The following is a 25,380-nucleotide window of genomic DNA, read 5'->3' as shown; positions in this document are numbered from 1 at the left end:
TATGTTCTATTTTTATTATTATGAATTTTAAAAATATAAAAATATTAAGTCCTTACGATTTTTATGCTTGCAAAGATGATTATCAGTCGGCTCGCTTGGTTCTGATGGTCCAGCTTTGTTGTGTGCACGTACACGGAATTGATAAATCATTTTCTCTTTCAGGCCCTCTACTTTAGCCTCCGGAGTGGCATCGGAAGTCTTCATTACTTCTACCCAATCTACCGCGAATTTATCTTTCATTTCGACGGTATAATGAGTGATTGGTCGACCACCATCGCTCGAGGGTTTTTCCCATTTTAAAGAGACACTGACATTGTCGTAATCGAAAATATCTGGTTTTCCAGGTTTTCCAGGCTCGTCTGAAAATCGAAAAACATCATATAAAACAAGATATAAAGAGATAGAAGGTATAAGTAGATTCTTCTTAAACAATATAAAGTTCTCTCACCGTATGGATTTTTGGCAATTATTGCCTCGTCAACTTCCAAAGGTTCAGATTCACCTTCTTTGTTAACAGCCTTAACACGGAATTTGTATTTCTTTTTGGGGGTCAGACCTGAGAATGTAAAAGTATCTTCGTTCGGTCCAACTTCACCGGCCGGTATCCAACGTCCGGTATCCATATCCATTTTCTCCAAAACATAACCAGTAATTTCGGTACCACCATCGTCGGGAGGCTTTTCCCATTTAACTTTGACGTGATCCGCACGGACTTCTTCGACTTTTAATGGTCCCTTTGGCATTGCTGGTTTATCTGTGTAAAGATATTTCATCGCATTAGACCTGTCATATAATGAAATCGAAAGAACGTAAGGTTAACGTGCTGTCGCGGATAATGTGAGCTTACCAAGAACAACAACATCGGCAATACTTTCGCATGTACCGGAGCTATTGCTGAGGACTAATTTGTATTTTCCAGAATCCGGTCTAGTAGTTTTTCTTACAGTAAGTACGGTATTTCTTTCATATTTATCGATCGTTATCCTTTCGGCAGCATCTTGAACAATTTCCTTTTCGCCGAGATACCAGTGTACCTCCGGTTCGGGTTCACCAGCATACTTGATATCGTATTTTATAACTTGTCCTTTCTTGACGATCATATTTGTTAATCCATCTCCGACGATGTAAGGTTTTACGAATCGAGATTTTGCTATTATAGGTTTCGTGGCGTCCGATGGTTCTCCAGGTCCAGCTTTGTTGACCGCACGAATTCTAAATTCATACTGTTTTCCTTCTGTAAGACCGTCGATAGTAGCTTCTGTGACATCTCCTTCGATTTCTTTACCCTTCACCCATTCCTTTCCAAATTTCTCCTTATATTCGATTATGTAACCAGTAATAGGTGCACCACCGTCGTTTTCTGGCTTAGTCCACTTCAAATCGGCATGATCTTTGTCCCAGTCAGTTACATCCACGTTTGTAGGCTTACCAGGTTCATCTAAAGGAAAGATCATTGTGTAATGAATAAACTTCAATGATAAAGATTAAATAAAATAGTAAATTACGTAAGTTTCCATACCCCAAGGATCTTTCGCTAGAATTGGTTTTGCAAACATAGCAGGTTCGCTAGAGCCAAGCTTGTTCACGGCTCTTATACGGAATTTGTATTCCTTCTTTGCTACAAGATCTTCGACCTTATAAACGCATTTTTCTCCTGGCATAACTTCTCCAACGCTATCCCATTGGGATTTCAAACTAAGATCGAGGCGTTCGATAATGTATTTCATAATTGGAGAGCCACCGTCATCTTTGGATGGTTTAAAGGAAACTACACAAGAATTGGCGAAGACATCGGTAACATTCACATCTTGCGGGGCCGATGGAACGTCTGTGGAATAAAATATTTATGTAAACTGTGAAAGTGATGAAATAATATTAAAAAGAAAAAAACAAACTGATAAATACGAGCATTACCTTGCATGTTAATATTGATATCCTTAACTTCTTCGCCCTGATTATTACCGATTTTGACTTGATAAATTCCAGATAAATCACGCTGTGGTTTTTTGATTTTGTAAGTGACTTTGTCTTCGCCTACAACGACTTCAACATCTTTGAGAGGCAACGGTTTGCCATCTTTCAGAAGCTTCGCTTCTATCTGGCTTTGTTTGGTGCCTTCGACTGTTATGAAAAGATGTAAACGATATAATATAACGCGAGAGAAGAGAAATGCATTCTAAATTATAACGAAATGCACTTACTCTTGAAAGGCACGACAAATACAATAGGTGCACTACATGGTCCTTCGACTATGTCTGGTATATCGACGATGGGTTTGCTCTCACCCTTCTTAACAGTCAACTTGCAGCTGCTCGTGAGTTGTCCACTCTCGCATGTAATTTCACCGTCGTCTGACATTTCGACCCTATTGAATACCAATTGATGTTTACCACCACCAAGATTTTTAACTTCAATCCTATCATCTGGCTCGATCGGTTTTCCATTGAAAAGGAAAACTGCCGGTGCAGTTTGATCTTGTAACTCTACGTCAAGAACGAGCTTTTCCCTTTCGATCGCAACGGTATCCTTCAATTTTTTGTTAAATCGATTGGCATCTGAAAATGTTCATTTAGAAAATATTTCTTTTTTCCGTTCAGTCAATTTTATAAATATAATTCGAGAATTAAATTTGAAAAAAAAAAAGAACAGCTTACAATTTATAACGATCTCGGCTTCGGTCTTATCAGCGTTGCTCATGCAAGAATAATTTCCAGCATCGGTTACCTTGCAATCCTTAATGACAAGTTTTCTCTTTCTACCATCGGCCTTGATTTGTACTCTATGAGTCAAGAATAGAAATATGATTTTCATAAGCGATACTCGTAAAAATACCATTCGTAATACATATAAATATTATCCTTCTTATTACCTCTTATCGGGTACTATCTCTTGATCGCCTTTGAACCATTTAACCTCGCCAGCTTCGTCATCGAGTTCGCAAAGTAAAGTCAGAGTTTCCTTCTCTATTAGTTGTTGACTCTTTAGGACCTTAACGAATTTATAAGGATATTCTGAAATTGAAAGTGAGTATATAATTTTTAATATATTCTTTGGCGAAATATAACGGATAATAAAAAATATTAAGGGAAATTACCAACGACGGTAAGCACTGTCTCCGTTTTTTCCGTTTGTTTATTAATTTTACAAATGTATTCGCCGCTGTCTTCTATAGTAGCACTTTTAATAGTCAATCGGCAAACACCGGACATGTCTTTGGAAATACTATATACATCGCCATCCTAATCGAAGGGAAAAGTTTTTTTTATTGTATTCAATATAGTATTATTAAATCGTTTAAACTTTAAATCGAAGAGTGAATATTACCTCGAGTTTCGTTTTTCCTTTGTACCACGAAACTTGAGCAAGATTAGAGCTAACTGTACACTCCATGTAACATTCGTGCTTCGTATATCCACTCGTTTTCTTTGCAAGCGGTTTCGTGAATGAATATGTAGGATCGGGTTCTGAAAGAAGAACGAATGTGTTAAAGTGTCAATAATTTGATGCATAATATATAACGTTTTGTCACGTTATAAAGTAAAGAGTACCGAAGAGTTTGTAGACTCACTGTTTTCACATTAGAAAATTATGGATAGCTTGCAAGGTAAATGATTAAACAAATTTTATGGTATATAATAGAAAATGAACTAGCGTGAGTAAATGTAATAGTTGATACTATACCCTCGACATTGAGAAAACCGGTACTAGTAACGCCACTGATCTCAATAGTATATTTTCCTGTATCTTCAACTTTAGGTCCTAAAATGATAAGCTGATAAGAATCCTCTTCGTTCTTGAATTTGTATTTAGCCGAAGGAAATAGTTTCTGTTGGAATTATAACGAATATATTTATTGTATTCCAATAATACGAGTATATCGTTAAAAAATATAATTAGATTAAAAAGATGTTTATCGATGATAAATGATTAAATACAATATAATATTTTATTTCATGATGTACTTACGTCTTTTCGGAAGAACCAGTTTGGTTTACAGTTTGGTTTAGAAAAGTTAGCTTCGAAGACGACCTTTTTGTCTTTTCCTTCTTTGGCATATTGATCCACCAATGGCTTTAAGAAGCTCTCCGGTTTCTACGAAACAACAGTAGATAGATCAGTTCGAGATAAGGCTCGACATATTATTATTATTAACATTAGAAAAAGTAAAAAAATTCGTCGCCTCTTTCGAGCGAGTATAAATATGAAGGGCGACGAAAAAATATTAACAACGCTGTCCTCGTAATTTTTTCCAAAGCTGCAGAAAAATAAAACGATGAGAAAGAAAAAGAAGAAAAAATATTGCATCACCGATTTCGCAGAACGACGTAGTAATATTTTTAAGCCTGCAACATCATGCTCGTTAAAGAAACGCAGTTGAAAATGTTGTTACAGATTTATCAGAAGATCGATATCTTGTGAAGAAATCGTGCCGTCACATCTTATCGAGATTTGTCATACGTGCGGAAGAGTATAGGCACGAAGAAGAAGATATTGTTTAAACGCAAAAGACAACATCGAGGAAGTATACTTGGTATAGAGATTCCAATCATCCTCTAAAATTCTACGTTATCGAATATAATTCGTTCTCTTTGGTAAATATTTAATTTTGAATTTTTTTTGGAATCGCTATACCTAAACGCAAGTAAGATATAGTCATAGTTTGCGGTGAGAATTGAGAAACTTTATAAAGAAATGTGAGAAAGAAATCTATGATCATAGAAAGATGTTTCTGCTTAATTTGATAGATCGTGAAATAATTAATGGAAGTAAACGTGAAGACAGGACATTCCATGATGATGGTAACTGATAGTAACGATGATAGTTTCCGAAAGAGAAAGAAACGTAAAGTTGAGAAGAAATGCCCTTAGTGGTGAGCCTTTAGCGAGAGTAAGAATAGAATAGAACTTTCCAAGGCTCTCGAGTGATGCGACAGATAAACAGGCATTATATATGTATATATGTATCACGTGAAATCATAAAGATATATCACGCCATCGAGGAGTAGATCCAACCTCCATCTTGGTGAAGTGATGCAGCGTCGGCCAGTCGGGTATTAATTCTGCCAGAGAGGGCCTACGCGATCCACTATTCTAAAAATAATAAAATCCAACTGCAGTTAACTCTCGTGAACCCTTCGAGCGTCTTAAACAAATATAAGATAATCTTCATCGTGAGAAAGTACTATCGGTTTGAATGAACGATAGCAACGCTAATTGAAATATCAATCGTTGCGCGACTTACTTTAATTCGGTTCGTACGCTTTATAATATGAACTTATTTTAGTTAGTCTCACAATATAGATAACTCTACAAATAATATATTAATTAATTAATATGAGTCAATGATTAAACTGATACAACACTATCAATGTAATACTGTTCAACCATATTGTTATACACGTACGGTTTTCTAAAGAAGCTAGCATTTCGTTAAGAGTATAAGCGTTGGCCAAAGCAATATTGATTATTAAAAATAATCGCACAACTCATGTATCGAATGATAATCAATAAGGCAAATCGAATATAATCAATGACGAAAGCTCATAGCAGGAGATTTCAAAGACACTTTCGACTTTGCTTAAGGACGTTTGTCAAAGTTCCATAAATACAATAATATATTCGGGTGAATTACAGTGATCTTGACGTAACCGAATGGCACAATGACTGAGTGACTAATTTCATTGAGAAATGAATCGATAATTCACCAGAATACACGAGTAATGAAAATAATAAAAAGCCTGGAGGGGCATTGGCAGAGGCTTCATTTCGAGGCTGTTCAACTGGAATCAAGGAATGCGAGGAATATTGCCTTAAGATTTATCGCGAACCTTTTCCTTGACTCTTGCCACTAGTATCGGCCAGTCGACGATTAGCTCCTGCAAACTTGGCCTGCGATGAATGTCGAAGACGTCCTGCATGCGAGGCACACACACATGACCGTTAATTCCACTCTTACCAATCAAATTCCAATTTTCAAGGAACTCGAATAACCGATTTTCTTCATCTATTTTCAATCTAGATCTTGCTCCGAAGCAAGCTAATGAAAATGTATTCGCAGAGAAACATAATAATGACTTATTACGCGTGGGCTTCGAAAATATCGGTTTCGAGAGATCCTTCATGTTTTTTAACGACATGATTACAAATTTAGAGGTAATGCTTGCTCCTTTTTTACGCGAGGCATTCAATTCTTAATTGATATTAATTACATTAAACTATTATTATTATACGTATATAACGTATCAAGGCGTTAGTCGAATTAACACAAACGAAATAAATTTTATAGTGAACAGAGTTATGAAATAAGTAAGGTGTTTATCCTCCACGATTTATAATTAAAAGTGATAAATTCAGTTTTTATGATGATCGCATGAAACATGAGATGTGACAATTGATTTGATTTCGTGGTTACGGATGAAAGTGCAACGTGTCAATGTAAAAATACACGAAGCCCAGCATTAACTCTAAATTAATATAGTGAGTGCATAGGGACAGGGATAAGATAAAAATACTCGTGTATGGATTATTACAGAAAAAAAAAAGAAAGAAAAAAAAAAGAAGAAAAAATAAGGACAAAGATAAACAATCGTTCGTTATCTAATGTCGGTTATATCTAATTACTGTTGAATATTACCGAAATATTCCAAACAAAATGGTTCTAGCGCAACTACCAAAAAAATGTTAATATAATGAAAAATGAATAATGCGAACGTCTTGATTATAATCGATATGATGAAAAACGTCGTGCAAAGTAATATGTCGGCTTCGTAGCGACTCTTACAAATAAAATGACAAAAGTACGGAAGTGTAGAACAAGACGGCGCTCGTACAAAACTCGGTCGACACGTATATTCGGCGCGTTTACAATAGGTAACGTCGTCATTTTGCAGGAATTACTACATAGGGTTGCTCGAAAACCTTGAGCCAGCTCCAATTAGGTTCTTCCTTCTTGTCAAGAGGAATTCGATAGATTTCCTGACCCTCCATCAAGATCACTATTTCCAACCCGTCTTGGTACCAGCCGCTTCCATGTAGCTCGCTACCATGCACCTCGCTGCCATGCAGCGACTAAGAGAGGTGTCGAATGTAGATAAGAAAAGAAGAAAAAGAGAAAGAAGAAACAACTGACTAAATATCATGAGATAGTTTTGAAACGTCACGTTTGGTAAACCCTTCTTTGAAAATCTGCAAAAATTGTCAAGATAATTAGATCCAAGCTACCCTTCGTACTTGCCTTCATTGCCGTCAACCAATGCTTGCTCCGAAAGAAACGAATCGGCAGCTTGGAACGATGTGTTGACAACAACGATGCATAATTCATTCAATATTCGTCTCGTGCACCGAGCTGTGTTAGTGACGTGTTATTGTACAATTTCACATCGGCACGATGCAATGTTTCTTTTTTTTTTTTTTTTTTTTTTTTTTTTTTTTTTTTTTTTTTTAGCTAATTACAATGAAATGGTGCACGTGTGTGACAAATTTCTATACTCGTATAGAAGAATTGCATAGTATAATTATATACCAAGATACCATAGAATTAGAATGTAATGTACAATGAAAAATAAGAATTATTACCTTCTCTACTTTCTTCAAAGCCGGCATAGGTTTCTCCACTTCCTTCAAATCTACCTTCTCCTGTTCCGCTTCCTCTCTCGCCCACTTCTGATATTTTCTCTTTTTCAACATTGCACGGAAATCCATGCCACTGGCGTCTGAAGAAAATTTATCGTATAATACACATAGGTAATATAGACAATTTTATATCTATTTAAATAATACTTACCAGATACGTAAAGCTGCATCTCGGCAGAATCCTCTCCGTGGATATTGCTAACGACTATTTTGTAAGTGCCTTCATCGTTGGGCTTTGTTTTCCTCATACAGAGGGTGATCGTATTGGTTTCCGTATCCGTGAGGAACTTGAAACGGCCACCTTCGATGATCTCGGTGATGCCCTTGTAAAACTTGAAGGTTGGCGCAGGCGTACCCTCCACCGCAACGGTGAGGTACGCCGTCGAATCTATTATGATATAAGACAATAAGAACGTTCCTTTATTATTGACGTTAATAATAAAAAAAGACATTACCTTCGACGGCGGAGTATGATTCCTGGACATCAACGATTTGCGGTGGTCCTGGTGGTCCAACATCTCGAAGAGGTGTGCTAGGTTGATTGATTTTATTCTCGAGGTCCGCCACGCTGGGTCTCCTTACGTCCGTGCTTGGACGACGCCTCTGGATTCATCATTCATTGATTATATCACTGATATAATTTATCGCGAGAATATTAGCCAATAGTAATAGTTCTACCAAGCTTTATCGTAGGCATAAAGTGCGCGATTTCGTACAGTGATCTGTTAAGACTTGTCAAATATTACGAATAAAATGATTAATGATAGATTAGAATAACAGATAACCATACGAATTCGCATCATAATTCTTTGACATTATATACAATTAGATACAATTTAGTCACGGCAATAAGTCACATTGTTAAGTAAGCTTTTAATGTCTACACGTTAGTCACATAAGTGAGTACAATCCGTTAGTGACACTAGTATACTCATCCTCTACCAGGATGCCTCTATTAGCACAATAGGAATAATACACAAAGGGAAGTGAATTGTGGCGAATGCAAAAAGTATGATCGATCGATTGATTTCATTAAACGGATCGACGATTAAAGTCGATTATTAAAATTTAATGACTCATCGAATGATCCTACTACATTTATTTTACAGCAACAATATCTTCAAGAAACTCGTAAAAATTCTTGAATTCATGAAGCCGACAGATGAATATATTTGGAACATATTAATCGACACAGGTGATTGGACACACTTGGAGTATGTAATGATATGGTTTCTATATGCTTACATATTTATATGTTTCCGGAGATCATGATGTCTCCTAAACACGCATGATATATGAATGATAAACGTTATATTAGAGGAATATATCATATGAAATTATTCGTGAAACATGATAGAATATACATGTGATTTTCTCGATGATTTGGCGTACTGATAGAGACAGAGAGAGAGAGAGAGAGAGAGAGAGAGAGAGAGAGAGAGAGAGAGAGAGAGAGAGAGAGAGAGAGAGAGAAATAGTAATAGAGACAGAGAGAAAGACAGAAATAGAGGCACAGAGAGAGAGAGAGAGAGAGAGAGAGAAAGGAAGAGCAAAAGAGAAAGAAAAAAGCAAAGGACAGTTTAATTCTGAAGAACCTAAATTCCACTGTAAGCGATGAAAGAAAGAATAATCCAAAAGATCACTCAGTCAATACGCCATAATTTATTTTAGGTAATTAGATTTGATAGACTGACAATAAATTCATTCATTGATAATGATATATGCAAAGAAAAACAAGCTGCTGTCAACGCGCTCGCTTTATGTTCATTTATTAAATCGCTGATATTATCTAAAAGCTAAAAGGATTTGTTTTATATTTGAGTGAGTTCTGTTTCCATGGGATATGGTTAAAAAATTGAATTAATTGGTTAAAAGTATATCGTCGATAGATCGTCAAATAATTTATGAACGTCCAAATAATTCATAATATTTCGTCGTTGATTGTTAGATAAAGGAGATGACAGAGATGAGAAAAAAAATGAGGAAAGATAAATTCGAGAAACGAGCTAAACTTTAAGATACGATGTTATTTTACCACTTTCTACGTTGGGAGTATCTTTTAGTATACCAAATGGTTTTCTCAGGTTCCAATGAGGATGACAAACAATTTGTAGTTCTAAAGTCATCTACCAATAAATCGTACAATTAAGATTATTTACAAAGAGATAAGATAAATCATATTTACAAACCACGGCCAAGACGAAAACATATTAATTTTATTGTCGAAAAGAAATATTGGTAAAGAACTATATCGCCGATCGATATTGCTGATCGTAAACGCCTTGTCCGTGGCAAATATTATGTATATCGATGATCAGAAGGCTTTCAACTAGATCTAATGCCAACAAGTAAACGATGAACACGTAGTGTGAGCACGAAAATTATTCTTACACCTGTACTTAACGAATATACACGAAAAATTGTTTTTATTTTACACATATATTCATACTAAATCAAGCAGCAAATTTCTATGTACAATAAAGTGACACGATTTTATTGCTACTTGAATCACTAATGGTGGTACATCATTCGACATCGGATTTTACGAAAATCGGAAACACTTCGGAATGTAAATGCAAATGTATATATACATATATATATATATATATATATATATATATATATATATATATATATATACACGCTTTCAACGTGATACAAAGAAAAACAAAGTCAAACAAGATACTAAAAAAAAAGCTAGCTTACCACCATTACTGTTATCCAATTTTCTCAAGGAATTAAATACATAGACGTATTCGCTCGAATTAAGCAGTATCTGTACAGCGGGCAGAACGATCTGTTTAGCGCAGTAGTAAGACTCCGTATTTAGTCGGACGAACGTGCATTCGCGTTGGTTGCATTGCGTTGGAACCTTCGCGATTATATTTTCATTTCGTTCGATCTCGACAAAGAACGAAGTCCAACAAAGACCATTTTATGTTGCTCTTTCTAAAGATTAATATATATATAAAAAAAAATATATATATATATATATATAAATATTTTTATAAACAGGCACATAAATGATTTTCTAACTTGTAACACCCATCAATGGAAGATATAAAAAAGGAAAAAAAAGAAAAGAAAAAAAGAGAAAAGGGAAATAAAAGGAAAATTCTATTCGAGATAACGTGCGCGACATATTCACGACGAATTTGGTGCTAACCTCTTTGTTCTGCAGTTCGCCTCGGCGCCCGTACTTATTCTGTTCGTGGTGCATGAAAAATAAAAAAATGTAGAGATAGAGATAGTAAGAAAGATCAATGAGGCGGGCTTGTAATCTGGTCGGTGGGCCATAGTCGATCGTCACGTATCGTAGCCTGTCCAAACAATAGTAGAAAGAAAAAAAAGAAGACAGCAATATGATGAAATATCATAATATCGTCGATATCCTAAAAATTGTATCTGTCGGGGATTGCGGATGATAGCGTAAGAATGCGGTAGCAGCGGCAACGATAGTATGTCAGCCCCAAAAAATTTAGCTAAAAAAGGTTACAAAATTATTATTATTATCATTATTGTCGTCTCGTGATAACGTGTCGTTACTTCTTGCAAGGGGCGAGGGCTTGGGGCGGCAAGGGCTTGTGCCATTGGGCTTGTTTTTAGTTGTCATTGTTACTTGAAACTTCATTATTTTGTTTGAGTACTTTGAGTGATTTGTCGTTAAGCTGAGCATGTACATTTAAGAAACGGAATCACGTTCGCGTGGCGATCAATCAACGACTCTTTAAGGAAGACGACATTCTAATTTCTTTGATCAATGGATTCAATAAAAATGATCGGCATCGTTAAACGATGAAAGATATGTAAAATAATTTGATCGCCGGACGGAGTGATCCATGATTTATCGATAAAAATTCAATCGAAGGGATGAAGATTGCGAAGAATAAGAAATAAAATACATAAAGTATAGGGCAGGGCTCAAAGAGAATTGGGCAGGGTGAGAAACAATAGGAATAAGAAACAGTGCAGCTGTAAAACGATAAAATTGTAAAATGTTGCAGGTGATGGTACTTGGTAGGTAAGCTTTGTGTTATAGCGAACACAAATCTCACCTTAGCGTCCAACACCTCCCCGGGTCGTAACTTTCCCAACTGTAAAAAATCATAGATGCGGACATGAGCTTTTGGCGAAAAATTTGTCGCGTTAGAAAAAAAACTTTCTTTCTCCTTTCTTCCGAATGTTATCGACTAAGATCCTTCTCCGATCATGTCTTTATAAAAATTCTACTACGTAGGCGATGCGTAAAGTACATCGAGCGTTTTTATGTGAATGTCTATGTTGAAATTATCGTCGAGAATTTATCGTGAGTCATTGGAAATCGATAATAATATTCGATAACCGATGCGAGAAAAGATCGAAGGAATCGATAGAAAGTATAGTGTTTGCGTACGTATAAATACGAACAAACAAGCAAATAGATAGAAGAGAAGAAACGGAAAAAGACGGCACAATAAAAGAAAAGAGAAAAAAAAGAACCATGAATCAAATGATACCTTTCGAGGAACGGACATAGACGAAAGGACGAAGGATATAGATTTGTTTTAGACAAACACAAGGTCATTATTGCTTTCGAGGCTCGGTCTTACCATAGAGTCGCCATTGGGCGACACTATCAAACGTACGCTATTCCGAAATAAGTGCGGTTAAAAATCAGTGATATATATTCGCATTCACATAGTAACGCCTATAGGCGATCATCGGACGATCCGTCACGATTTCGGATGCCTTCTTCCTCGAACGCATTTCGCTCTAATATAATTTCATTCGTTAAGAAATGAAAATAATTGAATCTTTTACGTTCGAGGGGAGGGCTCGTGCAAGTACGAGGCGTGTCTGGCGAGAACCTGAAAAATTGATCTCGAATAAATCTGATACATAATATTTCTAAAAGAGAAAATACGTGCGTGCGTGCGTGCGCACGCGCGCGCGCGAGAGAGAGAGAGAGAGAGAGAGATTAATATCCAAGTCTTGCACACATAATAGACGATGATAACTCATCATTCGTCCTTCCTCCTGATCAGTTCGGAATTAATAGCGACAAGTCTTTGCAGCGAGCAAAATGTAACAAGTGTTTCTCTCGCGTGAACGCATTCTTACTACAAGATATTTACAAGATGACATGATTCACATACCGTCGCTGCTTCTTGTACGTCCTAAACATTCGTTAACGCCAATGAGTGTCTTTTTGCAGACAATGCTTGCCAAGACATTTGATCTACGAGTTAAAGTGTTAGCATAGGTTCTTTAGCCAAAAGAAATTCGAAACCTTGCAAAAGAATGATCGATAGTCGTTGTCAGCGAATTTACCGTACACGCCTCGTCCTTTTCAATTCTCTTTCTCTCGTCGATTGTTATTATTATATTAATTTTTTTAATAGTAAGTGTCATTATTATCGAGTTTGTAGTGCACACAGACTCGGTTCAGGCAGCAGATCCGTGCCAGGTGCAGGTGCATTTTATACGTTGGTCAATAGTTTAGCTTATAATCATTACGACAACATATCGAAATAAAGTTATGCGAGAGTAAAGATTCCGTCTCACATGGATCGTCGGATCTATGTAAAAAAAAAAGAAAAAAAAAGAAAAAAAAAAAAAAAAGAAAGAAAGAAAAAGAAAAAAAGAAACGAATCAAATGCTTCTTCCCGACGACAGGTATTATAAGAGGAATCCTTACTCTACAACTGCATGCTTGCATTCCATCGACGTAATCATAGTATTCGACGTTACAAATCAAATGGCTATTCAAATCTCCCAGCTTTCTTACGTCGACGTACGCATGCTTGCGAATAATGTAGTGTGAAATACGTTCATAGCGAATAAATATTAAACAATAAATAGTAGTAGTGAGCAGGCACATGCGGACGAAAAAAAAGAAGTACGCCATTAGGTGATACCAATCGATGCAATATTACAAATGTAATAAAGAAAAATTCGTAAAAGATTCATAGACGATGTCGATAATTTGAAGAGCCTGATCGATCAAACGCATAATTTTTTTCGTCCGTCATTCCGATGAAATTGTGTAAGAGAATATGTGAGTCAAAAGTGGAATAAAAGTAGAAGAAATGCATTGGTAGTTGAGTAAGGTTGCAGACGAGGCATTCGCTCCTTCACTTTTAGAGACTTTTCTCACCTTGCGCTCGTCCACTACCTCGCCGGGCCGCAGCTTCCTATTCTCCTATGGACCAAATTGTTGTTTACTAATGTGTTCTTGTCAGCTAAATGTGCCTGTAGTGTTGTGTGTGTGAGCATAGCTATGTGTACATGTATCATTTTCTCGTTTATATATTTTAATCGATAATGAAATATAGAATGAAATATAGAATGATCCTCGAGATGAGCCATCTTCGGAAATCGGGCCGTTTACAAGAACGTACTCCTCGGATAGTTTTCCAACGTTGGTACGATATCGTCGATTTTATTTTCTCTTACTGCTTACTGAAATCTTCAATTTGGTTCCTTCTTATCTTGGAATAGTAATATAGTTGGTTGCTTTGTGTATTTAGCAAATCAAGGACAGGCGTTGGAAGAGGAGCGAAGGTTGGTGCATCAGAAGCTGGGTACATGGACTTTTCACGAACAGGTAGCTAATCTAAATTTCACGCTTTGCTGACACTAAAAATAACGCACACTCCTGCTGACCTTCTAAAGACACTTTCACAGAAACTCGTTGGGACTTTACGTCTATGGATATCTATTGCTAATATCATCATGGGTAGGATCGCTAAATATAACGAATATTTCTACGGAACTCAGGAAAAAAAACTCAAAAAAATCTAGAACTAACCAGCTGTAGCTAGTCATCTACCTACTCGTTCACCTAGCATCTTATATCAGCATTTTTCTAACATTTTTTTTAGGACGTACAACCGACATTCTCACAAGTTTTTCTTTTTTTACGCTTTTTCATTCCAACTATCTTTCGTCCTGTATCAATTCTTCTTCAAAGGAAATTTTATACTTAAAAATATCGAACGGATAACTTCGACGGCGTAACGAACTTGAAAGAATATCGTTTGGATGACAGACCGATCTATTTCAAAACGTTTAAGCTCGAGAAAGGATTATTTCCCGACTAATTATAGTTCGGAACATATTTTCGGTACTAAAAACATTAATGAGTAATGTGAATAATTCTATCCAGAATAAGCACGCTCGTGAACGCAGATATTTTTAGAATCGTTCTAGTTATTACTAAATACCAAGTTAGTTTATCTGGCATTTTGACAAAATGATCCTAATTATCGAAGTTCTTGATGAAACAAAGATCCGTTAACAGCTCTTGGTGCTGTCGTTTGATGCTAATCGTTTTGAAGTAAATCATTCGGTCGTACGAATCTAAAGACGTGCAACAGTATTATAGCATTTTTAATAAATGATCCTATAACGTTTGACGAGTAAAAATATGTCGCGCGTATCAGATACGCGAATCTAATAAAAGCAACTGTTGCACCTCTCAAGTTGGTCCTTTTTGTTTTCTATACAGCAGTCGATATACCTTGAGGATCAAATTACGATTTCTTTCGTAGCATACCTCGTCACTGATGATCAGGCTAGGTCTACGACCCAATTCTTCGGGTGGTATGAGAGAACCACGTCGACTGGTCGAACCACTTCCTGGTATCAAAGATCCCTTCCTACTTCCTGTCGGTGTTACGTCTTTAATAACTTCGATCTTTGGTGCCTCCGGTGCTTTGATCTCTGGCAACTTTGGCTGCAATGATGAATCAAGTTTTCACATTTGCTTCGATGGGGAAAGCGCACGAGTAAACGCTACGATAAATATAGAGACAAGGGGGGAGAGAGAGAGAGAGAGAGAGAGAAAAAGGAAGTTTCAAATTTGCACAAAATGATAAATGTTTCCGATAGTATAGATAAACGTTACCGTTTTCCTCAAATGAAAAACTCTTTAGGAGCGAAAATCTATCTTCCGAGAAGTAGTAAAGTAAGCGATTTAATGCAATCTCGATCGTAAGGAGATTACGACTGATCTCTTTATTCGATAGGGGAACCTCAGTTGAGAAAGGTGTCTCGACCGAGATACGAGTGCAATAAAACCGAAAATAGCGATCGATGTTTTCTCCATCCTCCTTTTCACGAATAAAAACGAGGAAGATCTACGCGAGGGGTGGTGACATACGACGAGTTATTTGCCAAAAGAATTACATCTCTTGCCCTCTCCCTCGGATTTCTCTTCACATGGATGAGAGACATTCATTGGTTGCCAAGGGAAACCGAAACGAGAGATTCTTGAGACTTGGATGATCATTACCTCGCGCAAAATCGAGTCGTTTTAATTGTGATTATTATTACGTAGATGTAACGGCGACTGTGCCATCCGAGTATTTGTGTCGTGCGTTACGCCCTTCGGACATTTACGAGATCGGAAAATATGACGAAGGCTCTCTGGCAACCTGCGCCAACCAGGATTCTGTGTCACCGTTGACATATCGTACGTCGACCGTACGACCGAACGATCGCGAACGAGATACACGCTTTTATTCGATTTCATTTGATTCGATGGAATCGCGATGCCCGAGCTAATTACGGAAACGACCTTTGCTATCCAATTTCACCAATCGCTTTTTTTTTCTCACCGTTCTCAGGCAGAACGTACATACGCCTACGGGAATGAACATTCCTACATAAATCTGCCAAGCTGTAAATCTTCATCTTAAAATTTTAATCATCATTGAATTTATACGCCTTTCGCGATCTAGTGGGATGATTCTGCTTACTGTACAAGTCTAGACATTCTTTATCTAAAATTGAAGAAAGTGTTGAAATTGTCTCTACTTCGAAAATACCTATTTTTGTTCTCTTATTCGAATGTACGTGATCTTATCTGGTTATCTCTAAGAAATGAAAAGTCAATTCCATTACTCACCTTCGAGTCGAATTTCTGTCCCACGGAGTCATGAAAAAGAAACATAAAAAAAAAAAAAGAAAAAGAAAATAAGACAACAAGATTAACATTTCATTTTTCATGAAATTTGACGTCAATCGACCATTTTCTTACCTGTGTCGCCGGTCTATCCAATTTTGTTTTATCGCGAGCTACACGTTCACCGAAATCGAACTCTTGAGGTTTCTCAAGGACTGGCCTCTCGTAATCAGGAATTTCTGGAAGTTCATAGCTGCTTTCCTTCCTCCCTTTTGTAACTTTCCCTTTCTTTGCCTCTTGCTTCTCTGTCTTTTCGACTTTCTATACGTTGCAAAATCCAAAACAAAATTATCCTTAATTTTTATACGAGTTAAGATAAATTAATATAATGCGGGTAGTGTGTTATCAATGACAAGTGTGAGATGAAGAGTAGAAAGAGCAGTCCGATGTGTAGATTATAAACGTAGAATTAATTACATCCAAAGGAAGTGTAAGTTTACATGTATTATTACAGAATCAGTTTTATCTTACCTTTTCGATATGCTTTCTTAATTAATTTTATAAGTTTGGAAAGTTCGAAATTTTAAGAAAACCTTGCATAATTGTGATATACACATACTGTTATTTACAGATAGAACATATACGTTAGAATTTGACAGGAAAGTTCATCCTCCAAGAACAAGCTGTAGAAAATTAGAAATATCAAAGCAGAAAAATATTTTATAAACATATAAATCGAGTTTAGTAGACTTTTTGTAAGATGCATTGAAGGTGTGTAACATAGAAAGGATAAGTTAAAGTCCATAGAGAATAAGAGGCATCAGTATTAAAACTGACATAAAGAGAAAGACATAGAAAAGAGATAGAGTGAAGTATATAAAGTTTGAAGGTGTACAAGTTTAAGAATGCTGTGAGTCAATATTGTGAGTCACAGAATATTTTTTTGAAGTTATAACATTTTTAATTACAAGAGAGGAAGAACAAAGAAGAAGAGAATATTCAGATCAATTTGTTTAGCACTAGAGGATTTAAACGAAAGAGAGAGAAAGAGAGAGAGAGAGAGAGAGAGAGAGAGATGCTGAGATTCCTGTGTGCAAGGATACCTTCAACTCAATAGTGCCATTTGTAGCCTTCTGAGGCTTTGACGCATCTCTTGCAACTGGTTTGAGTTGTATCATTTGAAAATTATCGGTTTTAACTTCTTGTTTTGGTGGTCTACGTAGTTTTGGTTTCGCTTCAGTGCCTTGGATTTCCTTTGGCTGTATTTGAAATATTTGTGATAATTGCGAATGATAGTTTACGATATTTTATACGTTTTTATGACTACCGATTATTAAATTCCAATATTGTTACGTTATGTGTATTTTAAGGTTTGTTATTCAATAATTCTGTGTATACTGATAATAATAAAGATTTACACTCCTTAAAAAATCAAACGCTCACCTTGAGTTCGACTTTGTTCAAAGACTTCTTTTCTTCTTCGATCTATAAAAAGTAAAGAAGAATTTTTATTATAGTACAAACTTTCCTTATATTACATACATATATCGCATACGTGATATACATACTTTAATACTTTGCTTGAGACTGAGTTTTCTCTCTTGTTCTTCCTTCTGTAAACACAGACAGAATATCCCATGAATAATTTATGAACATGAAATCATTACAAAAAGACTACATATTTAAAAATACGTATGCAAATAATATCTGATAAATATCGTGATACGTGTTCTATTTTGTTGTGATTATATAAGCGTGTAATGAAATACATTATCTGATTGTTATTTATGTTTGAATGTGAGCGACTTATGTACCTTGGGTTCCTCGGGTTTGCCGAGTGTTTTACGTTTATCGACGGGTTCTTCCTTCTAAAAAGAAATTTCATTGTAATAATATCGAGAACTTTTAGTATTTCATCCATTGTGTATAAAGTATTTTTCTATGTAATTTAATGTACTGAGTGTTTGTTGTGTGTACCTTGGTTTCTTCTGGTTTTAATGTGGCTTTTGGTTCCTCCTAAAAAGTTAATTTTAAAATTAACTTTAATATACGATTTTTAATTTTTTTAAATATTTTCTACTTCGTAGTAGTATATTATGGATGAGAATATAATGTAATTACAAATTATTTAAATGACAATAAGATGGCATCGCTGAAAAAGAATGAAATGCGTTATGATATAAGTGCATGAAACGAACGATATATCATTTTTGTTTAATGTACTTCGAATGTCTGCTCTGTTATGTGATGAGGCGTATGATGCGTGTGAATGAACGAATATATTGTAAGTGTTTATATACCTTAGGTTTCGCGTCGCGTTTTTCAATAATGGATTTAGGTTCCTCTTTCTAAAAAAACATCATTTAAATAGCATATGTATCTAACGAAAAATCAACTACAAGATCTAATATACTATTTAACTGTGTATGCGTTCAATGTGTGTACCTTCGCTTCCTCAGGTTTGGTTAATGTCTTAGCTTTCGCTTTGGTTTCAACCTACGAATGAATGCAACAAATTTCATTAGATTATTTTTTTTTTTTTTTCTTTTATCATAAATTCAAGGCAATCGAAATAAAACCAGAGTGGTTTTATAGTCAAAATGTACCTTAGTATCCAACGATTTACTTGGTACACTTTTTGTTTTAATTTTCGATTCCTCCTAAAAATCGTTTGATGCGTATGCATGAAAAACGTTAGTATATATATTTTTGTAAACTTTATCATGAAAAATTGTTTATCAGTATAAAAACAAAATTCGTGTATCGTGACGTGTGTACCTTGGGTTCTGCTGGTGTTTGTGTGTCAATTTTTTGTTTTGTGTCTTGTTTCGTCTAGAAAAATACAAACATGTTGAGTAAAACAAAAAATACGACGTAGCGTATGTATCGTATATGTATTGTATATGTGTACCTCAGGTCTTTCCTTATCAATGGCAGTTATACTAGTTTTAATTTCTTCGTCCTGAAACCACAAAGTTCTAAGTACAAAAGTACAAAATTTCCTTATGAAGATTAAAATAAAACATTTGTATATGATAATTTACAAAGGTTTTTAAAAAGTATTGTCTGTGTGAGTATTGAATAGATTTGTTGTACGATTGTGTACCTTAATTTTGTTCGCGGGCTTGAGCGGGCGCAATTTAGTAACAGTTTCTGAAGATTCCTAAAACGAGATATTTTCGTAATCATTTATACTACAAGCGTAATATATGAGTATAAGTCTACCGTATGAAATTATTTCGCAATACCTCGTCCCTTTTATCAGGTTTATCTTTGGGTGTTGCGATTTTCGGTGGTGATGAATCCTAAAATTATTTACAACATATGTCAGTGTACATTGTAATATTATATGTGTCAGACAATGTAATGAGCGTAATATACAATATATACATATACTTTAGGATCTTTAGGTGGCTCGCGCGAATTTATTTTCAATGTATATTTTGGTTTGTCCTAAAACATAGTGTGAGTAAATGATCTATGTGAAAGCATAATACAAATTGCGTGTGTGACTGTATTGTACCTTATCTTTTATATTGGACTTTTGTGTTTGAGTTTCAGGCATAGTTGCCCATATGTCCTGAAATAATAGAGATAAATAAAAATAATAAATAAATAAAAATAAATCTGTCGCGAATTAAAATAAAATCTATCGCGTTGATGTACCTCTATATCATCGTTGCTTGAAGATGAATCGTGTTTGAGTATCGCTCGTGGTACAGTCTAAAATTTGTATGCATTTAAAACTATTTTATATACGTACATGTATCCTTTCGAAAAACATATAAAATTAAATAGAAATTTAAGTGCTGATAAAAGCGAGTATAGTACAACGTATACCTTAACTTTTCCAGCAATATTTTGTTCTGTCTTTGGTTGCTTTATATCCTAAAATTGTTTGTTCTCGTGTATAAATTATGTACCGTACTTTGTAATAATTTGCAAATTTTCAAGTGTAACATGTGATACCTTAATGTCTCTACTGGATTTAGGTGTATGTGGTGCGTAGGATGATCTCAATATGTCCTAAAAGAATGCATTGTGTCTACTTAATCATTGCTAAAAATGTGTGTTAAAAAAATTATTGAAAAAATAATTATTGAAAAAAAAAAAAAAACATAAAAATAACATATCGTCTACCTGATTTTTTCTATTAAAATTATCAGATTCAGGTTTTGATGCCCATATATCCTAAAATTATACACGTTTAAAATTAAAAATATACTGTGTCCTAAGTATACACATGGCGAGTGTTATATAAATGTCGTGGTTATCGGGTACCTCTATTTCATCCTCAGATTCTGGTTTATGTAATTGTATGGATGATTTTGGCATGTCCTAAAACGCAAACCGTAACGACTGATTAATGATTCTGCGTTATACGACCCATAAATTATAATACATGTTCTAACTGTGTGCATTGTGCCGTATACCTGAGTTTTAGCCTGTCTCACGACTGGCGTATCTGATTTCGCCGGCCATATATCCTAAAGACGTGTACATTAATGTAAAAATAACAAGTAATAAATAAAAAGATATTTCATGTATTATCTAATTCTGACATATATTGTATACCTTAATTTCGTGGTCAGGATTAGGTTCGCTGAACCTCTCTGGCAATTTCGGAATACTCTAAAATTCGATTTGTGATATTTGTCAATTTAATTCTCAATTTTAATTTAATTCTTGCAATATTAATACAATAAATTTGATACCTCGTCATTTGTACTGCGTTTCGATTCGCGAGACTTCGAATCAGATTTTGGTGCCCATATATCCTAAAATTTGTTAATTTAACGCGATATACATAGATTATTGTAAATTATAAGAAAATAACTATTTTTCGATCAATTTGCGTGTTGTGTACCTCAATTTCGTTATCGTGTTTATTTGGGTGTGGCCTAATTTTCATTTCTGGAGAATTTTGAGTTCGAATCGTGTGTTTCGAGATTGGTTCATCCTACAAATAGATCTAGGTTTAATCCGCTATCGTATAACATTGTTGTACCGTCGATCAACTTATTTATAAGTGTACCTTTTCATTGTCAATAGGTCTGGAAAATGTATCTTTTATTCCTGGAGTTTCTGCACTTTTCTAAACACCCAATTCAAACAAAAATATATTAAAAAAAAAAAAAATAAATAAATAAATAAGTTTTAACACATGCAAATGTACACGTAGAAGGTGTGTGCGTGTGTGTGTTGTGTACCTTTGCCCAATCGTCAAGAAATGTGAAAGCAGATTTTTTAAATCTTATACTTGATTCATTTTTCTAAAAAATCATCAAAAAAAATATACTAGCGAAGTATTGTACCTTTTCACATAATTGCCATTTCGTATATTTCGTATATTTCTCTATATATTTATACATAAAATATATTAAATATCGACAGAGTGTTATTCACAAATATTAAAAAATTCCTCTTATGTCGAACGTTAGAAGATCAAACATATGAAACTTACCCAATTGTCGCAAATAATGGTGAAATAGAAATAAATCAAAAAAGATAAAAATTTTAACGATAAAGTCGACATGCTAACATCTATCTATATTACTTATTGTTATTCACTAGATTAATAAACGAATAATACTATAAGGAGTAACTTTTACCTTTTCAACGGTAGCCTTCTTTTCGATGATCGAAGATCTTCTACTTTCCGTCTTGATTTCCTCTTCAGTCTATAACAATTTAATATCGATTAATATAATAGAGCACAGATTATAAAACAGATTTGATTATACGACGGTATTTGCTCTGTTTTCCCTCGATTAATAAAACTTGTGTATACGTTGTGTTGTGAAAAATTACAAGATCGATATGTGCATGTATGTATCGTGTACCTTTTGTATAGAAACACGACGTTGTGGTGATGTAGAACCATCTTCTGTTATCTGTACGTGTGAAGAAAAAAATGTGTATAACATAAAGCTACCGTTTCATGAACGAATGAATTCAATTAACGATGTAAGATGTATGTGAATAAATACTTTCGTATAAAATATTTTATACCTGTTCTTGAGTTATAACTAAAGAGCTACGACGGCTTTCCGTTCGCAAAGCTTCCACCTGAAACAATAACGAATGACATAAAAATATACGCTACGTGTTCTTTTCTATATTTTAAAATACACAAAATACCAACCCTGCTAATAGACTGCTTACGGCTAGTAGGTTCAGGCTCTTTCTTCTTAATGAGCTTCTTCTGTAAATGAAATTTGTGATATGTAGTATGTTCAATAAAAGATATCTAATTGTACTTACAGCTTCGGCCTCCTTTTTATCTTCGATCTTTTCGTCAGGCTTCTTCTACAATTTATAAATATAATAAATAATTTATATATGTACATATATAATTAATAATGTATATGCAATTATTTTACCTTAATTGATTTTTTCTTCTCTTCGACCTTTTCTACATTATTGAATGTTTCTTCTTCTTTCTGTATTTCATAAGACACACATATTTATATTTAAATACGCTGTCAATCGTACATATTTTATTACAGTGAGAATAAAATGGGACTTGATTTAAAAGTTTACATTCTTTGAATTATCCAATCAAAATTAATATTATGCGACTATATTGTTTTTAATTTATTACGATCAAAATGAAGGAAAATTTTTAAGTATATTCATGAAGCTTATTCATTCATTTTACTCTCACTTGATAGATAGCGAAATAACATGCACTATTGATAAATTTCAAGGATTTAAACAAAAAATTTAGGGGACTTGCACATATGATACACACTCAAAACCCAGCTTCTGCGTAAAAGGATATAGGAAAATGTACAATATTTAAATAATTGGTTCGATTTGTTGCGCTATGATATTTAAAATACGTACAAATTATAAGAACACGAATAGGCATCACTGAAAAAGCAATTTACATTATAAGCAAATAAATAATAATAGGCAAATAAATATAAATATATGTAGTATGAAGCTGAAAAAATAAAAGCTATAGTCGTTAGTACGCTAAAATGTAAAGAAAAAATTTCAATAACGTAAAATGTTCTGTAAAAACAACCTGATAAATATATGTCTTATATTACGATGTAAAAGCTAAGAATGACAAACGCACGTTATCTCGTTTATTTCTTGAAGATTATAAATAATAGCTTCAAAGCTGTACATGTTATATAGTTTCTAGCTTAAATAAAAATATCTCTCTATAAGCGTAATTCGAGCGAATACATTACCAAAAACCTGGCGTTCGAGCTTTTACACTCACCTGTATAATCTCCATTTTCTGAAACAAAAGCGTAACAATGTCGGTCATATTGTGATCATTCATAAAAACCGGAAGGAGTTAACTATAGAACTGTATAGTCTTTGAAATAAAAGTAGATAATAGCTAAATGAACTACTTGATCATATTATATAGTAATAAGGTAACAAAAATATTTTCGATGAACTATTTTATGTACTATTTCTATATCGCATATGTATAAGCATTTTAAAGTAATAAGCTTTTACTATACCCATGTCCCATTGTTCGAACAAGACAAACACAAATGATACAAACAATTATGTAAAACGCAAGAGGATTTACATCACAGGGATAAAACTACAAATAATGGATGACATAATATACAGGACTGAAAACAGGTCATGAGTTTTTGTTTACATATTTTTTCGTACATTATTTGTCCTATAAGTCAGCAAATGTTTCAACATAAGAAAAAAGTTTATAAGATATTTTCTTCTTATAAAAAAAAAAAAAAAAATATTTATATCCTACCTTCTTAAGACTTGGTCTGTCGATACCATTTGGTTTTGAATCCGGTATATCCTTGAAAAAAATAATTGAAAAAAAAAATACAACTTTATGTTTAGAACAATGTGACTGCGAAAAATATAAAGGCGTCATACTTTTGAAGTAACGGCAGAGAATGTATGAAAATAAAGTAAGAAATAGAAAAGGATTAATTAGAAAATATAATAAACAAGTACTAGAATAGAATGAAAGATCCAATAGAATGAAGATCCAATAATATGGCAAAGTAAATATGACGCTAAAAAATATTGTAAAGATATGAGAGTGAATGTGTTAATCGTGAGTAGAGAGTGTACTTTTTTGTATGTGTACCTCAATTTGTGAAAAGTTTTCTGATTGTAGCTCTGTGACAATCGGCTCGGTGACGCTGGATTCGATTACACTCACCACATCCTCTTCTTCTTCCTCCATCGTTTCATCCTCATAAAAATCATCTTCGTCATCCTCATAACTGCTGGATACTGAACTATCCACCTTTCGTGTCGCAAAACGATAAAGTTTCAACAGAGCCAGATTGTCTCAATGAAGAAGAGAGAAACAGAAGATGCATTCAGAGATTACATGATTTTATAATAATGATTGATAAGAGACATTTCGCATTACACGATTTATTCATTAAAAAGATGTCTGTTTCTCAGCTCTTCTATTATTGTTTATAGTGTATGTATTAATGATGTTGCATTAGTAACAACAAACAATGAATACAAATTTGGGAGAATAGGGGAGGAAATAATTACGATCAAATTCATGAAACATGGGAAACGTATCATTTGGTTCTACCTTCTTTTCTTCTTCTATCTTTTCTTCCTTTTTCGCTACCTTCTTCTCTTCTATTTTCTCCTCCTTCTTTTCCTCCTTCTTTTCTTCCTTTTTCTCTTCTTTCTTTTCTACCTTCTTCTTCTTTTTCTCTTCCTCTTCCTCTTCTTTCTTTTCTTCCTCCTTCTTCTATAATAAGGGAAAGGGCGTGCATGCGACATAGTAGAGAATTAGCACAACCATGGTTCGACGTATATAATGTCTACACTGATGGATTCTTAATTTTATGGGCAAACGTGATAGTCAACAACATATTTAAACGA

At 34.5% G+C, this 25,380-nt stretch overlaps 1 protein-coding gene across 13 annotated transcripts in view; it reads right to left on the bottom strand.

The window, feature by feature from the left end:
- Positions 1-25,380, bottom strand: part of LOC124427325 (twitchin) — a 64,396-nt gene that overhangs the window by 26,437 nt on the left and 12,579 nt on the right. The window contains exons 15-67 of one of the 13 annotated variants that reach the window (XM_046970107.1): positions 25,082-25,246; positions 24,614-24,775; positions 24,266-24,316; positions 23,756-23,773; positions 22,902-22,961; positions 22,783-22,827; positions 22,664-22,723; positions 22,531-22,587; positions 22,362-22,412; positions 22,131-22,199; positions 21,554-21,613; positions 21,386-21,478; positions 21,234-21,296; positions 21,094-21,150; positions 20,952-21,005; positions 20,800-20,856; positions 20,659-20,709; positions 20,488-20,544; positions 20,359-20,406; positions 20,185-20,241; positions 20,042-20,098; positions 19,909-19,971; positions 19,767-19,823; positions 19,625-19,681; positions 19,430-19,480; positions 19,297-19,350; positions 19,125-19,178; positions 18,964-19,014; positions 18,819-18,866; positions 18,496-18,534; positions 18,333-18,386; positions 18,087-18,131; positions 17,962-18,003; positions 17,622-17,777; positions 16,654-16,839; positions 16,522-16,536; positions 15,169-15,348; positions 11,687-11,725; positions 8,087-8,234; positions 7,783-8,019; positions 7,575-7,711; positions 3,967-4,092; positions 3,682-3,826; positions 3,325-3,464; positions 3,095-3,239; positions 2,870-3,011; positions 2,655-2,779; positions 2,202-2,555; positions 1,915-2,121; positions 1,520-1,828; positions 848-1,438; positions 449-754; positions 57-359 (exon numbers count right to left, since the gene is read on the bottom strand). In XM_046970107.1, the coding sequence (XP_046826063.1) occupies positions 57-359; positions 449-754; positions 848-1,438; positions 1,520-1,828; positions 1,915-2,121; positions 2,202-2,555; positions 2,655-2,779; positions 2,870-3,011; positions 3,095-3,239; positions 3,325-3,464; positions 3,682-3,826; positions 3,967-4,092; positions 7,575-7,711; positions 7,783-8,019; positions 8,087-8,234; positions 11,687-11,725; positions 15,169-15,348; positions 16,522-16,536; positions 16,654-16,839; positions 17,622-17,777; positions 17,962-18,003; positions 18,087-18,131; positions 18,333-18,386; positions 18,496-18,534; positions 18,819-18,866; positions 18,964-19,014; positions 19,125-19,178; positions 19,297-19,350; positions 19,430-19,480; positions 19,625-19,681; positions 19,767-19,823; positions 19,909-19,971; positions 20,042-20,098; positions 20,185-20,241; positions 20,359-20,406; positions 20,488-20,544; positions 20,659-20,709; positions 20,800-20,856; positions 20,952-21,005; positions 21,094-21,150; positions 21,234-21,296; positions 21,386-21,478; positions 21,554-21,613; positions 22,131-22,199; positions 22,362-22,412; positions 22,531-22,587; positions 22,664-22,723; positions 22,783-22,827; positions 22,902-22,961; positions 23,756-23,773; positions 24,266-24,316; positions 24,614-24,775; positions 25,082-25,246 (5,998 nt within the window). Of the gene's footprint in view, positions 1-56; positions 360-448; positions 755-847; positions 1,439-1,519; positions 1,829-1,914; positions 2,122-2,201; positions 2,556-2,654; positions 2,780-2,869; positions 3,012-3,094; positions 3,240-3,324; positions 3,465-3,681; positions 3,827-3,966; positions 4,093-7,574; positions 7,712-7,782; positions 8,020-8,086; positions 8,235-11,686; positions 11,726-13,767; positions 13,813-15,168; positions 15,349-16,521; positions 16,537-16,653; positions 16,840-17,621; positions 17,778-17,961; positions 18,004-18,086; positions 18,132-18,332; positions 18,387-18,495; positions 18,535-18,818; positions 18,867-18,963; positions 19,015-19,124; positions 19,179-19,296; positions 19,351-19,429; positions 19,481-19,624; positions 19,682-19,766; positions 19,824-19,908; positions 19,972-20,041; positions 20,099-20,184; positions 20,242-20,358; positions 20,407-20,487; positions 20,545-20,658; positions 20,710-20,799; positions 20,857-20,951; positions 21,006-21,093; positions 21,151-21,233; positions 21,297-21,385; positions 21,479-21,553; positions 21,614-22,130; positions 22,200-22,361; positions 22,413-22,530; positions 22,588-22,663; positions 22,724-22,782; positions 22,828-22,901; positions 22,962-23,755; positions 23,774-24,265; positions 24,317-24,613; positions 24,776-25,081; positions 25,247-25,380 lie in introns of all 13 variants that reach the window. The other 12 variants (XM_046970108.1, XM_046970110.1, XM_046970109.1 and 9 more) reach the window with 12 other exon arrangements.

This window comes from Vespa crabro, chromosome 10 (assembly GCF_910589235.1).
Source record: "Vespa crabro chromosome 10, iyVesCrab1.2, whole genome shotgun sequence".
In the NCBI taxonomy this organism is placed as follows: Eukaryota; Metazoa; Arthropoda; class Insecta; order Hymenoptera; family Vespidae; genus Vespa; species Vespa crabro.
Note: the sequence above shows the minus strand (reverse complement) of the source record. Positions and strands in the feature narration are given on the sequence as shown.